Source organism: Callospermophilus lateralis, chromosome 5 (assembly GCF_048772815.1).
Source record: "Callospermophilus lateralis isolate mCalLat2 chromosome 5, mCalLat2.hap1, whole genome shotgun sequence".
Classification (NCBI taxonomy): domain Eukaryota; kingdom Metazoa; phylum Chordata; class Mammalia; order Rodentia; family Sciuridae; genus Callospermophilus; species Callospermophilus lateralis.
In genome coordinates, this window is record NC_135309.1 from 100730643 (window position 1) to 100745788 (window position 15146).

Here is a 15146-nt window from a genome sequence, read left to right on the forward strand (position 1 = left end):
TTCCTTTCTTCCTTTTTGCCTAAGGATATATAAAGATATAAAAATAGATGCTTGGGAGGTCATATCAAAGGTACATTTTAACAACACGATATTGGGAAATTATCATAGCTGACAACCTTTTGACACTTTTTTTTTTTTTTTTTTTTTTTTTTGGTACCAAGGATTGAACCCAGGGGCACTTAACTACTGAGCCACATCCCCAGCCTTTTTTATATTTTATTTTGAGACAGGGTTTCACTAATTTGCTCAGGGCCAAGCTAAATTGCTGAGGTTGACTTTGAACTCACGATCCTACTGCCTCAGCCTCCCCAATTCTTGGTATTACAAGTGTGCACCATAATTCTCTGCTAGCCTTTGGCACTTTGAAAGTTCTCAAGTAAACAGGAAGAGTATGAAGCAATTAACATATAGAGGAAAGACTCCAATAGTAATTTATGTATTCTATAATTCTGTCTACAAGTTACATGTATTAGAGTCTTATAAATGTAATCTGATGATGTAGACTAAGTTTCTGGAGCAATTATACAGACATACATAAGATCTTTCTTCTCCAAAGAAAAAATATTTTCATTATTCTCATATGTCAATGGCAACTTCCTCAATATTAGGGAATTTCCAAGGGTTTTTATAACATCTCAAAAGTACAAGAGCAAATGTATAACATATTGTTTTAAAAGGCAAAGATTTTCTCTTTCTCATTACCTGTGTAACCAACAGTAAGATACCCAATCTTTCTAGGTCTCTATTCCTATTTGGGAAAATGGTGGACTTGAACTGAAGAATCTAGAACTATAAAATATTTAGAAGCATATAAGCATACAAATTCAGATGAAGCATATAATGTCATTCCTAGCAAAAATGCTTACATGTAAAAACCTACTATTGCTAGAAAATACAAATTGTTTATTCAGAAATTAAGACTTTTATTCAGAACTTAAATAATTGTGTTTATGATAAATAAGCTGGATGAAGATTAAGAGCAAAATCTGTGATTCTAAAGTTAAATTTCTGAGTAATCTCTTTGGCAGTACATGTTGTTATCCCCTCTGTGAGTACACATTCACTGTTTGAAGCAACGAGCCCTTTGATACTTAGAAATTTTGGATTCTGTTCTATTTTTAAAAGCAACTATATCAGTATTCATCAACTGTTTGACACAGCCATTCATTTATTTTCAAAAAGGCTATTCTATAACCACACTTCCTTTCAGGAAGCCCACCAAGTAAGTAGAAGCCCAAATGACTGATAGCAGTTATACAGGGACCTTCCTGTTAGTTGAGAAAGAGGATAAATTAAACTTATGTGCTAAATCTAGGGCTAATAGTTATGCAGAAAAGCAGAAGTAAAGTTTATTTGTTTAATGGTGGTTTACCTTTAATATGAAACTAAAGAAATACCTTTCTAACATTCTAGAAAAATATTTTCTTATCTGTACTTTTAGTAATGCTGATTCAATTATTCTCTAATTATAACAAATAGTGTCAATTTCTATTAACAAAATTATAATTTAAAAACATTGATCATTTAATAAAATAATTAATGAGTAATTAAAATAATTCCTCTTGTGATAGTTAATTAGGAGAATTAAGCAAAACTTCAAAATACTTTACAAGAAAGACTCTATCCCTATGAAATAAACCCAATTTTTCCACTAAATATTTACATACTTCTCTAGTTATGTTAAGATTAGAAAGTATTTTGTAAAAGTTGCTAATTATGGGCTGGAGCTGTAGCTTAGTGTAGAGTACTTGCATATCATGTATAAGGCCCTGGGTTTGATCCTCAGCACCATATAAAAATAAATAAATAGAATAAAGGTATTGTGAAAAAAAATTCTTTAAAAAAAGTTGCTAATTCTTAGAATATTTATACATATTTAAAAATTGTTTTCACATTCAATCAAAGTCGTTCTGAAACAATATTTTAAAACTACATAATGCAGGACAAGGGAAGAATGCAGGATCTTTAGATTGAGCAGAGGGGAGGGAGACAATAAAATGAGACGGACATTATAACCTCTAGGTACAAGTATGATTGCACGAATGGTGTGACTCTACATCATGTACAACTAGAGAAATAAAAAGCTGTGCTGCATTTGTATAAAAAATTAATTATTAAAAAACTACACAATGATAAATTATTTTTAGGTTTTATCTGATTCTGTTGAGGCAAATGAAAGGCCAGTTAGGTAAGGTGCTGTGAGTTTTGTTGTCCTACTATACTAATGACACTTACATCTTTTATATTTTTGTGACATTCTGTTAGTGATCAAGTTAAATTAGGATGTTTCTTCAATTTGGATCCAAATGACTAATTTCCTGTAGAGAAGGATGTTTCACAAAATATCTAATAACCTGACAGTTTTCTATTGACAAATACCAATACAGCATTGGAGTCATGGAAATTTAAACAATCCAGAAAATTCTTAACAGCCATAGGAGTTAGTATCAAGTAATGGGGATGAAAATAACCCATCTTTGTAATCCAGGTGTTGAGCTATAAAATAGATCACAGCAGCTATTATATATATTTTAAGCATTATCAGAAACAAAATGAAACTTATGAACTCTATGGCATTAGGATGTAATCATGGTATAAGAAATAAAGTCAGTAATGACCTTTCAAACTATCTGCACATTCTGGAAATCAAGACATAAAGAAGTAAGCCTTTTTTTAAAATTCTCTTTTAGTTGCTGATGAACAATTATATATTTATTTGTTTATTTATTTATACACAGTGCTGAGATTCAAACACAGTTCCTCACACATGCTAGGCAAGTACTCCACCCACCACTGAACCAGAATGCCATCCCAGAGAAAGTAAATCTTGCTACACAAAAATGTTAAGATGTAGTATGGGGTGGTATTACCTCTAACATTCAAATCTCAGAATACTATGGGGATCTACTTTCAGCCAATAAACTGCTAAAACTGCTCAGTGTTTTTGAGAATTTTCATGGTATATTGTGTAGTATACAAGAGCAGATGTAGTACATTAGATTGGACTATTTATCATTAGTTACCTTCCCAGCAATCCTAGTAATATGAAAAATAAAACAAAATAAAAGCAAGAAAATTGATTTTTTGTTCACAGAAATGTTAGCTATCAATTTCTTTCAAAACTACTGTATCACTACCCTACTTCCGGTTCTAAGCATAAAAGTAAACAAATCTTCGCCTTGAATGAATATGACAGAAGCACTTGATCAGAAGCACTTGACAGAAGCACTTGACAGAGCTTGATCTCACTAAACCTATTTATTTTTATTGTCTAGGAATGGGGCTACTAAATAATGTGAACAACCTACAGGACTATGAAATTTTAATAATTAATGATGAAAATCATCTACATAATAAAATTGCTACAAAATAACATATTCAGCCACTTGAACAAATGACTTTCTGAAAGGCAGTAATATATTATTCGCTATTAATCTCTCTTCCTCTTGTTTTGACTATAGGCAAAACACAAATGAAACAGCAATATCTAAAATATACCCACAATTTCGCTTATTTTCAAAGAAAAAGCAATTTATTATGAAAGATGGTAAAATAAGTTTAGAAAAAAAACACTCCTGCTCTCACATAGATATCATATTATGTAGTATTACTATGTAGTACATATAGTATTATACTCACATAGTAATACTATAGAAAATACCACAAAGAGAAAGCTGTACTCAAATAGTTAATATATAATGGACTAAAAATATATTTTGTCTACATGAAAGAATTAATTGTAGAAGCTGGTAAATCACAAGGAGGCCCATCTCATTATTTAACATACATAATGCTCTTTCTCAGATCTATGGACTCTAGTTCTTAATTATCAAACATTTCAGACCTATTTATTTTTCATCTTAATGAATATCAACTTCCTGATTTTTTTTACTTATGCAGATGTAATAGATAAAACTTGTAATAAAAATGCTTTGACCCTCTAACATCAAAAAGTACCCCAAAAAGGTAAAAGCAAAACCAAAAAAAATAGAACCATAGACTTATATATCTGATATGAAATAATCTAAAAATGAATTAAAGAAATAATGACACCTAAAATATAGGAAAAATACAGAATAAACGAAGAGAGAAATTTTCCCAAATTTAAAATAGTACAATTATAGCTTAAAATTTTACTTAATAAAAGACCTCATTCTCATATACCCTTATCTAAGCACAAATTTCCTATTCAACAATTTTGATCTACTTTAAATGTTGGTGGGATACACTGAATAAGAGCAATATCAAATGTAATTATATTTAATAAAAATTCTCCAAGTTTAAATAAGAGAGTTTGGATTTTCTTTGTGAGCACTGTGAGATTACATGATTTCATTTTAAGTGGGGCAAAATGAAAAAAAGCATTACCTCCAAATGAGAAGAAGTTTAATTCCCAAGTGTAAACATGTGATTGATTCAAATCTAATTTGTCTAGAGTCAGATTAATCAATCAACTAGTCTAAACCTCAGAAAGTTTCCATGACTTCCATTAGTTACCTTCCTCAGTGTCCATTAATTTTATATTCTCTACTGTCACTATGAGAAGTGCCCAAGCTCCTAGCTAAACTAATCCACTAGTTGTGCATTGGATCCTGTCATATCTACTTAAAGACAGTATTTCAGCTCTTCTTTCTGTCTATGAGTTGATGTTTGTTTCCCTCTCTCCTATCAGTATACATTCTTTCTTCCATCTTAAAAACAAAAAACAAAACCTCTTCACCTAGTTTCCCCTCAACTCTGCCCCATATCATTTCTTTTCTTTGTGACACTTGCTAAAGTGTTGCCTATATTTATGTGGTCTCATGCCCAATTCTCTCCTCTCTTTGAATATCCTACTTGCTCTTCTCTTCCAACCTCCCACTTAAAATGTTACACTAAGGACTAACAAAGTTTATATTGTTGAACCTGTCAATAAGTCCTCAGTTCTCATCTTTTTGTAGCAGCATTCAACTCAGCTGTTTCACATTTATCACTTCAAATACTTCCTTTATGAATTTCGCTTCCAGGATACCATATCTACAGAGTTGCCTGTAATTTCCTGGCTGCCCCCTTTCTATTTTAGTCTTCTTTGCTCACTCTCCTTTTGCCATAACTACTTCAGCAAATCGTACTTCTTGTAAACGTATCTTCAGTCTACTCATTGCTCATTATATTCACTATCGCTCATTCTTCACCCAATTGTTGAACTAGCTTCCTGTTATAACTTCTTCTGCACTTGCCATCCCATAGTCTGTAACCCATATAATAGCCAAACTAATCCTGTTAAAATGTAAGTCTAATTATGCCACTTGACTGTTTAAAATGCTCCAATAGTTTCTAATTTATGTAAGGTAAAAGCTGAAGTCTTTTAAATGGCATACAACACGCTACATAAAATGCGGCCCATTATCTCTCTGAACTCCTCTCCCAATTCCCAATCTTCATTTTTCAACTATTTTCAACTAACCTCCCATGTTGTGGCTTAAAGACATCAAGGCCTCTGTACATAAGTGGTTTTTCTGTTCAGCATGCTCTTCCCCTAGATAGACTGGGCACCTTATCCCTCAGGCCTTCCTAGTTCCCTGGCTAAAATCATAATTTCTTTATCTACTCCCAATCCTGGCATTTCTATCATCCTTCCTTGTTTTATTTTTCTCTTTCACTTAACATAGCTTATACTTTATATTTAGTTTATTCATCTTATTATTATCTGTTTCTCTGACTAGAATTTAAATTCCACACTGGCACAGAATTTTGTGTTTTGTTGTCTATTGCCCAGAAAAGCTCCTGATGCATAAGAGGCACTCAAAAGTATTTCCTAAACGAATGAACCAAACATTTGTTTTTTATAACATTAGGTTTAGGTCAAAAGCTTCTAAGTATTAAATGAATTCAGGGGCTCAGAATTCCACTGCCTCTCTGAAATTTATAGAATCTAGGAAAGTAATCCATGAGTTTAAACTCCTGCTGTGTACTTGATCTACAGGACTAAGTAAGGTAGATTCAAGTATTTCACACTGAACTGACATTTTCCTTTCTTTCTCCTCTATACCTCTTATATCATAGCAAACCTTTGTCTGAAGAATGACAAAATGCCACAACCTTAGGATAATCTAAAACATTCAGAATCACCCTGCCCTATCCATAGCCTTTGCTAGATAAGACCTCAAATGTTGAGGGCAACCAGCTCTGAGCTGGTGATATTTAGCATGAAGGTACATCTTCCTCATTGCCTATGCATCCATTTAACCCGGTTTAACCTTGGTGTGTGGGTGTATATATGCTCATTTTGCCTCATTGTTAATGAACTGCAGTATTTTATAATAAATGCTAATTTTTAACATTAAGTATTTGGAGTAGTGTATAAAAACTGTAGATAATTTTTGTGGAAAAATTTTTATAATACTTTTCACTAGAATAATAAGCCTTGGTGAGATATTTAACAAAGGAAATAAACTATTGCTCTTACCTTGAGCCAATACAGAGGTTTCAGACATGTGTCCACTTTCCTCATCAGTGCTTTCATCATAGATTGCACCTTGGTCAGCAGTTATTTCTTTGTTTTCCCTAGAAACAAAGAAGCAAGAATTAAGTCACTGATTCAACCATCTAGGTATCAAATTTGCCAGTTAAGTAATTTTAGAAAATATTTCTGGAAAAAGATTCTTTAATAAGACAATGAAAAAATATGCATATATGATTTAGATGAAATCACTTCAAAGACTATATAATAACTTATTTAAGAATAGGTTCTTTTAGTTAACAATCTGAATATTATTTAATGTTCACTATAATTAATTCATAAATTAGTATCTTATCACTTATTATCATTCTATCAAAATACTATTCTATAAGATTATTTCTGTGGGTCACAATGTATTTAGCATTCTAATAACCTAAACCAGTTCTTCATCCTTAGATTGTCCCAAAAGTGAAGAAAAGAGAGATTAAATGATATGCCAATATAATACACAACAGATATTATTGTAAGATCAATATCTGAATTAGGATCAGTTGACATCAAAAGTTATCTTTATTATAACATGTCATTGGTATAACTATTCTTTCTTTCCAGTTCAGGGAAATAGATAATGTATATCTTCTAATGTTTAAAAAAGTTGTTCAAAGCCATACTAACCATTTGTCATACTAACCATCTGATTTTTTCTCCTTAGGAAATCAAGTATACATTCACTCGCAGAGAAAACTTGACAGAATGATGACAGAGAGGATCACACTCTAATCAGATAACATAAATTAAACATTTGATTCTAGAGTTAACCAATGATTAGACCTCAAGATTACAAATGTGCATTAACAAGGCATGGTGGTACCCGCCTGTAATCCCAGCTGCTTGGGAGGCTGAGGCAGGAGGATCCCATATTCATGTCTAGCTTCAGCAACTTAGTGAGACCCTAAACAACTTAGCCAGACCCTGTCTCAAAAATATAAAATAAAAAAAGGCTGACGATGGGTTCATTGGTTGAGTGATCTTGGGTTCAATCCACAGTACCAAAAAAAATTTAATAAAAGAAAAATTACAAATGTACATTAAATTCTGGAGTCCTTGAAGGAGATGAAAAGATTTTTAAATTCTTCCTTAATGATGTCTAAGAAATAAAAAACATTAAACAAAAAAATTAAATTATTTTTTAAGGAGAGAAATGAATTACAGTAGATGGGGTAGAGAGAGAAGATGGGAGGGGAGGGGAGGGGGGATAGTAGAGGATAGGAAAGGTAGCAGAATACAACAGTTACTATTATGGTATTATGTAAAAATGTGGATGTGTAACCGATGTGATTCTGCAATCTTTGTAATGTTTTGAATAACCAATAAAAAAATAGATTAATAAAAAAAATTAAATTAAATAAATAACGCTAAGACTTATGCCAGTTTTATAAGTAAAGTGTAAGTAAGATAGAAGGTAGGCACAGAAGAATCATGTTAAGAATTCTCTAAGCCAACATCCTTGCCCTAGCAGTCCAAACCCAGATTATCAAATGATCTTACATTTCCAAAACGTCATTAGTGTAAAAGTACTACTTAAATTTACTTATCTACCATCCAAAAGCAGAAATGCTATACCTTTCATCTTCAGCATTCTTTTCCAATTCTTGAACTTCTTTTAATAAATTATGTAAGCTTCTGATCTTCGTTTTCTTCTCATTCAACACCAGAATAAACCGTTTATAGAGATCAGTCTCCAAGGCTTCTTTAGCACTCACACATTTTTCAAACCTAAAAAATTAAATTAATCATACAATTTTTCTTAGCTAATACTGAATAATACTTATTCATACTAATACTGAAGATATCAAGAAAACTCTTCAAGAAAAATAAAATTTAAAAATCATTTTTACATATGCTTTCATTGTCTTGGAAATTATATTTACTTAAATAAATAATTAGAAATTATTGGTTATTAATATCTGTAATTTATATACTGAGGTAAAGATCAAAATTGAAAGCTTATAGAAAAAAGCTTTGAAAATCTAAATGCCTAAATATAAACTTATTCAAATCTATGGTTTATATACAAAAGAATGTTTCATGGAAGAAATTTCAAATAAGCAAATGTAATCTGTTTCCCTAATACTTTGCTAATATTATCTTAATACCAACCATGATCTTGTTTGTGATAAAGCAATATACCTAATATATATGACTGCACTATTAGACTATGAACTGCTCCACAGAATGACCTGTCAAGTTATACCCTTAAAACCCAGCACCATACACACTTACAAATATACATAAAACACATATACACAAACATATATATATATAGAGAGAGAATAAACATAACTACTTGATATTTCCAAGGAGATATTAATAAAACAACAAATATCTTAAATATGTGCTATAAAACTTATAAAATTCTCCATTGTTTATAATTCTTCATATAATGCTCAAATGAACTAATGAGGGATTATATTTAAACTTCACATGAGATATAAGGTAGAGAATGCAAACTAGAGAAGTTGTATACACTTGCTTCATGTGGACACATATAAAATCTTTTAACTCTTTTATAGATTTAAATATAAGTTATTTCACATAAAATATTCTCTTAGGGGCTGTGGATATAGCTCAGTTTATAGAGTGTTTGCCTCACATGCAATGCACAAGGCTCCAGATTTAATCCCCACACCACAAAAAAAAAAAAAAAAAAAAAAAAAAAAAAATTCTTTCTGGGCTGGGGTTGTAGCTCAGAGGTCGAGCTTGCCTAGCACATGTGAGGCCCTGGATTCGATCCTCAGTACCACATAAAAAATAAATAAATACTTAGAATAAAGTTATTGTGTCCATCTACATACAACTAAAATAATTTTTTAAAATATCCTTTTAAATGTAGTCTAGTTCTGCCTGATATTCTCTTATCATACTGCTTATATATAATTGGTCATATAGCTGTCCTAGCATTTACATATTATATATGTGTACATCAGAGGCAATATATACATGTGGGTGTACACACCTACATTACAGTGAAATAACTAGAAACAAACATGTCAAAATGTGATACTTTTCCTATTTGACCTTAATGCTTTTACAATCTACTTATTTAGAGATGGAGAAAATTTCTCAAATATGTAAGCAATAATAAAAGTCAGCAAGGATGTGGGGAAAAAAGAACATTCATACACTGCTGGTGGAACTGTAAATTGGTATAACCACTCTGAAGAGCAGTATAAAGATTCCTCAGAAAACTTGGAATGGAACCATCATTTGACCTAGCTATCCCACTCTTTGATTTACATCCAAAGGACTTAAAATCAGCATACTTTAGTGACACATCCATGTTTATAGCAGCTCAATTCACAATAGCTAAACTATGTTACCAGCCTAGGTGCCTTTCAACAGATGAATGGATAAAGAAATTGTGTTGTATATCTATACAATGAATATTACTCAGACATAAAGAATAATGAAATTATGGCATTTGCAGGTAAATGGATGAAGGTGGAGGATATCATGCTAAGTGAAATAAGCCAATCACCCAAAACCAAAGGCTGAATGTTTTCTCTGATATGCAGATTCTAATTCACAATAAAGGGCTGGTATGAAAAATAAAGGCCCTTTGGATTTGTCAGGGGCAAAGGGAGGGGAAGGGGTTTGGGGTTAAGAAGGATAGTAGAATAAACTGAGCATTATTACCTTATGTGCATATATGACCGCCTGACCGCTGTTATTCTACATTATGTACAACCAGAAGAATGAGAAGTTATACTTCTTTTATGTATGATGTGTCAAAATGCATTCTACTGTCATGTATAACTAAATAGAACAAATTTTAAAAAAATAATAATAATAAGGCCATTCTAGATGGGCACCACAACTGCCTATGGCTACCCTCCCAAAAGGGAATAGCTGAGTGAAGAGCTAATATGGACATCTCATGAGGAAATGGAAACCCAATTATTCTTAACACAGTCATGCATTGTTTTGAGAAATGCATCACTAGGTAATTTTGTTGTTGGTAAACACTATAGAAGGTACTTTGTACAAACTTAGCTGGTATATCAATTACTTGATGTGGCCTCTTCATGCAACCAAGAGACAGTAAAACAAGAGATGTACAGAGTTGCTACTAGAGGAACACAATATGTATTTTTTATAAGCAGGAAATGAAAAGTTTAAATGACAAAAAGGTATGGGATAGTAAACACATAAACCAGCAAAATAGTTGTTTATTATCATTATCAAGTATTACATGCAATACATATTTGTATGTTGTTATGCTTAGGTATGAGGTGTCCTCCAAAAGTTCATGTTTGAAACAATGCAAGAATTTTCAGAGGTGAAATGATTAGACTAAGAAAGCTGTAACATTATCATCTTAATTAATCCATTTGAGTGGATTAATGGATGGTAACCTTTGGCAGATAGGGTGTGGCTAGAGCTGTTAGGTCACTGGGGGTGTACATTTGAAATATATATTTTGTCCCTTTTAAGCAGTGCTTTTTCTCTGCTTCCTGTTGTCATGTCCTGAGCTACTTTCCTCTATAATCCCCTTCCACCATGATATTCTTTCTGCTTTAATTTGGGCCCAGAGCTCAGTTAGTCATTTGTGGACTGAGACTTCTGAAAGTCTCAAATAAACATTTCTTCCTCTGTTGTTCTTGCAGGTAGTTTGGTCACAGTGACAAAAAAACAGCAGACTAAAACATATGTGCTATACCTTAAACGACTAGGAACACGCGTTTGGTTTTACCAGTGTCTCCCCAAACACATTAGTAATGCATCCTGCTACAATCTCAGGACATCTAAAACTTCATTAGGCAACAGGTATTTTGTAACCCCATTTCAATCTTCTGGCACCCCTGTCATATGTGTGGCCCACTGCTGATTTATGTAACATAGAGTACATAACTGGATAATATTTTTTCACTCATTTAACAGCTATACACCATTTTAACAGTAATAGTTTTTATATTCTTTGGCTTTTAAAATAATTTGTGGTAAATAATATTAATATAACAGGATCTGAGCATTTGTCAGGGGCAAAGGGAGGGGAAGGGGTTAGGAAGGATAGTAGAATAAAACTGAGCATTATTACCCTATGTGCATACCCAGATCTGGGTATGATGGCACACTCTATAACTCCAGTAACTCAAGACATCAAGATTGCAGGATCGTGTTTGAGGCCAGCCTTGGTGACTTAGTAAGACTTTGTCTCAAAAAACAAACAAACAAACAAACAAAAAAGAGCTAGGAGGGCATAGCTTGGTGGTAGAGTATTCTTGGGTTCAGTCCCCAGTACTGCAAAAATGAATGAATGAAATAAAAATAAATATTAATATGACAATATTTCATTGATCGATCAAATCTCTGAGAAAGAAGTACACAAAAAAAATGTGGGGAAAAAATAGGGCCAAAATTGAAAAGTTACAAAAATGTCAATGGCTTATTTTAAGAAGGAGTATGTTACTGTATCTATATTTCAAATGCAAAGGGTTATCTAAGCATATTCTCATCTTTATGTAACATTTTCCAATGTAATATAATAACAAAATTGTTTAAAATGCCAATAGAACATACAAACCTTTGAAATGCTTATACAAAGTAAGAACCAAAATATATATAAACAATAAAAACCTTAAATAATATTATAATTTCATTTTTAAAATTCTAGAAATAGCAATCAACTAACAACTTATATGATTTAAATCCATGTTTACTTTCCATGTATATCACTTCAAATATTATAGCCAGGAAAGATTGGGTATACTTATTAATTTCAAGTTAATTTCTAAAGTTTAATTTAAATTAATATTTGTATGACATTCAAATTAAAAATAAATATAAAAGTGAAATTTCATAAAATTTTCATTAAAACATTTTAATATAAATAAGCAGTACCAGAATTACATTATCAAAAGTGACATCATTTCTGTAACAATGAAACAAAGTCAATAGAATGAATGGTATCATGTGAGTTAACCCTGCTTGCACAGCTTTAAGATATATTTTTGTTTCAAAAAACACTTTTGGGGGCTGAGGTTGTGGCTCAGTGGTAGAGTGCTCACCTAGCATGTGTGAGGCACTGGGTTCAATCCTCACATAAAAATAAAAACAAATAAAAATAAAGGTATTGTGTCCAACTTACAACTAAAATAAATTATTAAAAAAACACTTCTAATTCTCAAACTGGATAACATTTTCCACAAAAACTGATAGTAACAGTTGGCTAGAATAAAGTATTATTTTAAGCAATTGCAGGATGTGAATTTACTCTTCATTATTACTTTCTCAACAGACTTGGAGAACACTAACCATTTTCTAAATATTTAGAAAGTAAAACACACATAGCATCTGTCTACCTGATTTTAATGCCAGTCCTCTTCTAGAGCCATTACAATATTACTGTGACTTTCATATTACTTGGCTCCTGCCAAGCCTCTGTCTTAACAACTGGGTAGGAAGTATTAGTCAAGTGGAGACACAAGATTCACTGTTAATTCCAGTAGCACTAAAAGTAAGCCCACTTACAACTGGAGCAGACTGCAACCAGTCTAAGGATCATCTCCAAGACAAAGTCATACCAGATAATAATATCAAACAGGAAATGCCTAATGACACTTCATTCTTTCAACAGTTACTATGACAACAGAATAATAAAGCTGTTAGTAGCCTTAACACTGAGGTATACCTATGGTCTTAGTCCAAAGAATAGTAATTTTTAAAAATAACAAAAAGATAAAAAACTAAATAAAGAAAAATACTGAATATTCAAAATGAAATAATTATGGGTGGCAAAACAATTGAACAAAAACATGTTGAAACAATAATGAAAATAAGAGCAAAAAATGAAGCAATTTCATGTAAAAACAACACACAAAATAAAACAACAGATTAAATGATAGCTCAAAACCAAACAACAGATATATGAATATGAAGATCTGGAACAGAAACACTGTTATCATCATTATATTAACAATCAGTCCTGGCCAAATTTATATGCAGTTCAGGGTTGTACAGAAAAAGAAAATCTGAATAGAGTTTAAAGGACAAAGGATGCTAAAAAGAGCTGGAAAAGAAAGCAGTAGTAAAGATTTTAAAAGGCTTTAAGCCCTGAAGATGGTGAACAGCTGTTCCTCATCTTTTCTTATGACAGCACTAGAGGAAATGGCCTTCAACTATACCATGAAGGACTCAGATTACCAATAAATGTAAGGAAAAATTTTCTGACTGTGAGTGTTTTAAACACTGTAAAGGGCTACCAAGGAGACAGGAAGATATCTCTTGAGGTCTTTAAAAATCTGACTGAATTCATCTGTAGATAATATGATTCTATCTTGAAGGCAAAGAGACAAAGCAGAAGAGCTTTCAAGGTCTTCCATTCTGATTATTCCACAGTGTCAACTCAATTCACAGAAAACTGCCTCCAATTATGTGTTTAATAACTATAACTCAGAATAAAGCCAGAATTTCTAAGTTGAATTCTAAGAGGAAACAAAAACCTATTCAGTAACATGGAACTTGAAAGTTGTTATTTGAAATTAAGTAGGAAAAGTGAACTAAATACAGCTAATAACCTGAAGATTCATATTCAAGTTGTCTAATTTTTCCTCCTTTATTAATAAATTTAAAAAATCCAGTAATGCCACTTGTTCAAACATTCAAAATGGAGCAAAAACAATTATTAAATAGTAACTAAAAAATAATAGTAAATACATATGTTGAAGTCTAGGCATTAAACGCTTGACCCTCTTCCCCTTCTAACACCTCCTCCCCTCCATATGCAGTCTGTAATATGGAAGGGAAGAAATAGTTGATAACAAGATGCATAGCTGACAAAAGAATAGTCAGAGGCTGCCGTAAAACTGAACTGTAGCTGGGCTTAATATCATGGCCCCATTTCTAATGATTCTCTACTTTTTGTGTCCCTAATATAAGTTACCTAGCTTAGTATGCTCCTATCCCACTTCTAATCTTTTAAAGACTCTAGGTCAGCACCACTGCCTTATGGAAGCTGGAGCTGTAAATCCTCTGCTCATTTACCAGGATCCTAAGACTCTAGAGGAGAGTCTTGGGCATGACCAAGATGTATTTATTTAAATCTCCCTAAAGTGGCCACTTTCTCCTCTCAAAGGAGAAAAACCAAATTCAGGAAATACATAAAGGACTAATCTGACATCTGATATACAAATGAAAGCTTGGAATTCTGAGTGGATTTTCTTTCCTCCCATGTTGCCATTTGAAACCAATGGCACACACTGTCAGCCTCTGAAGATCTAATCCAGTATAACCTACAACAACAAAAAAGATAGCAGGAGCAAGCATAATAAGGCAGGTAAAGGAATACATGACTGTGCTTTTGAACAAATAGAAAATCTCTTGCTTAGTAGAACAAAAGCAAAATCTGGATAGCTTAGGAAGAGCAAATCAAGCATCTGTGGTCCACATAATATATGTACTCCTTACATACTGTTTCACAGCATAGGGTGCAATTGTCTCCACTGCCTCATCTTCGTTTCCTGCTGCTTTCAATTCTGGGGGAGTGGTGTTGAATACTGATGAGATAATAACCTCTTTCAACCTCTGGCAGACATTTTAAAGCAATTTGTTCAAGTACTAAGTAACCAGCCAGCATTTTTGTGGCCAATTTGTGGATCAAATTTCCAATCATACAGAGGGTAATTTGAGTTTTAAATATAAAAAT

The 15146-nt window shown here is 32.3% G+C and overlaps 1 protein-coding gene across 2 annotated transcripts in view; it reads right to left on the reverse strand.

Moving 5' to 3' along the window:
- Window positions 1-15146, reverse strand: part of Xrcc4 (X-ray repair cross complementing 4) — a 230745-nt gene that overhangs the window by 123735 nt on the left and 91864 nt on the right. For both annotated transcript variants that reach the window (XM_076856049.2, XM_076856050.1), the window contains exons 5-6: window positions 8066-8218; window positions 6449-6546 (exon numbers count right to left, since the gene is read on the reverse strand). In XM_076856049.2, coding sequence (XP_076712164.1) covers window positions 6449-6546; window positions 8066-8218 — 251 coding nt within the window. The remainder of the gene's footprint in view (window positions 1-6448; window positions 6547-8065; window positions 8219-15146) is intronic.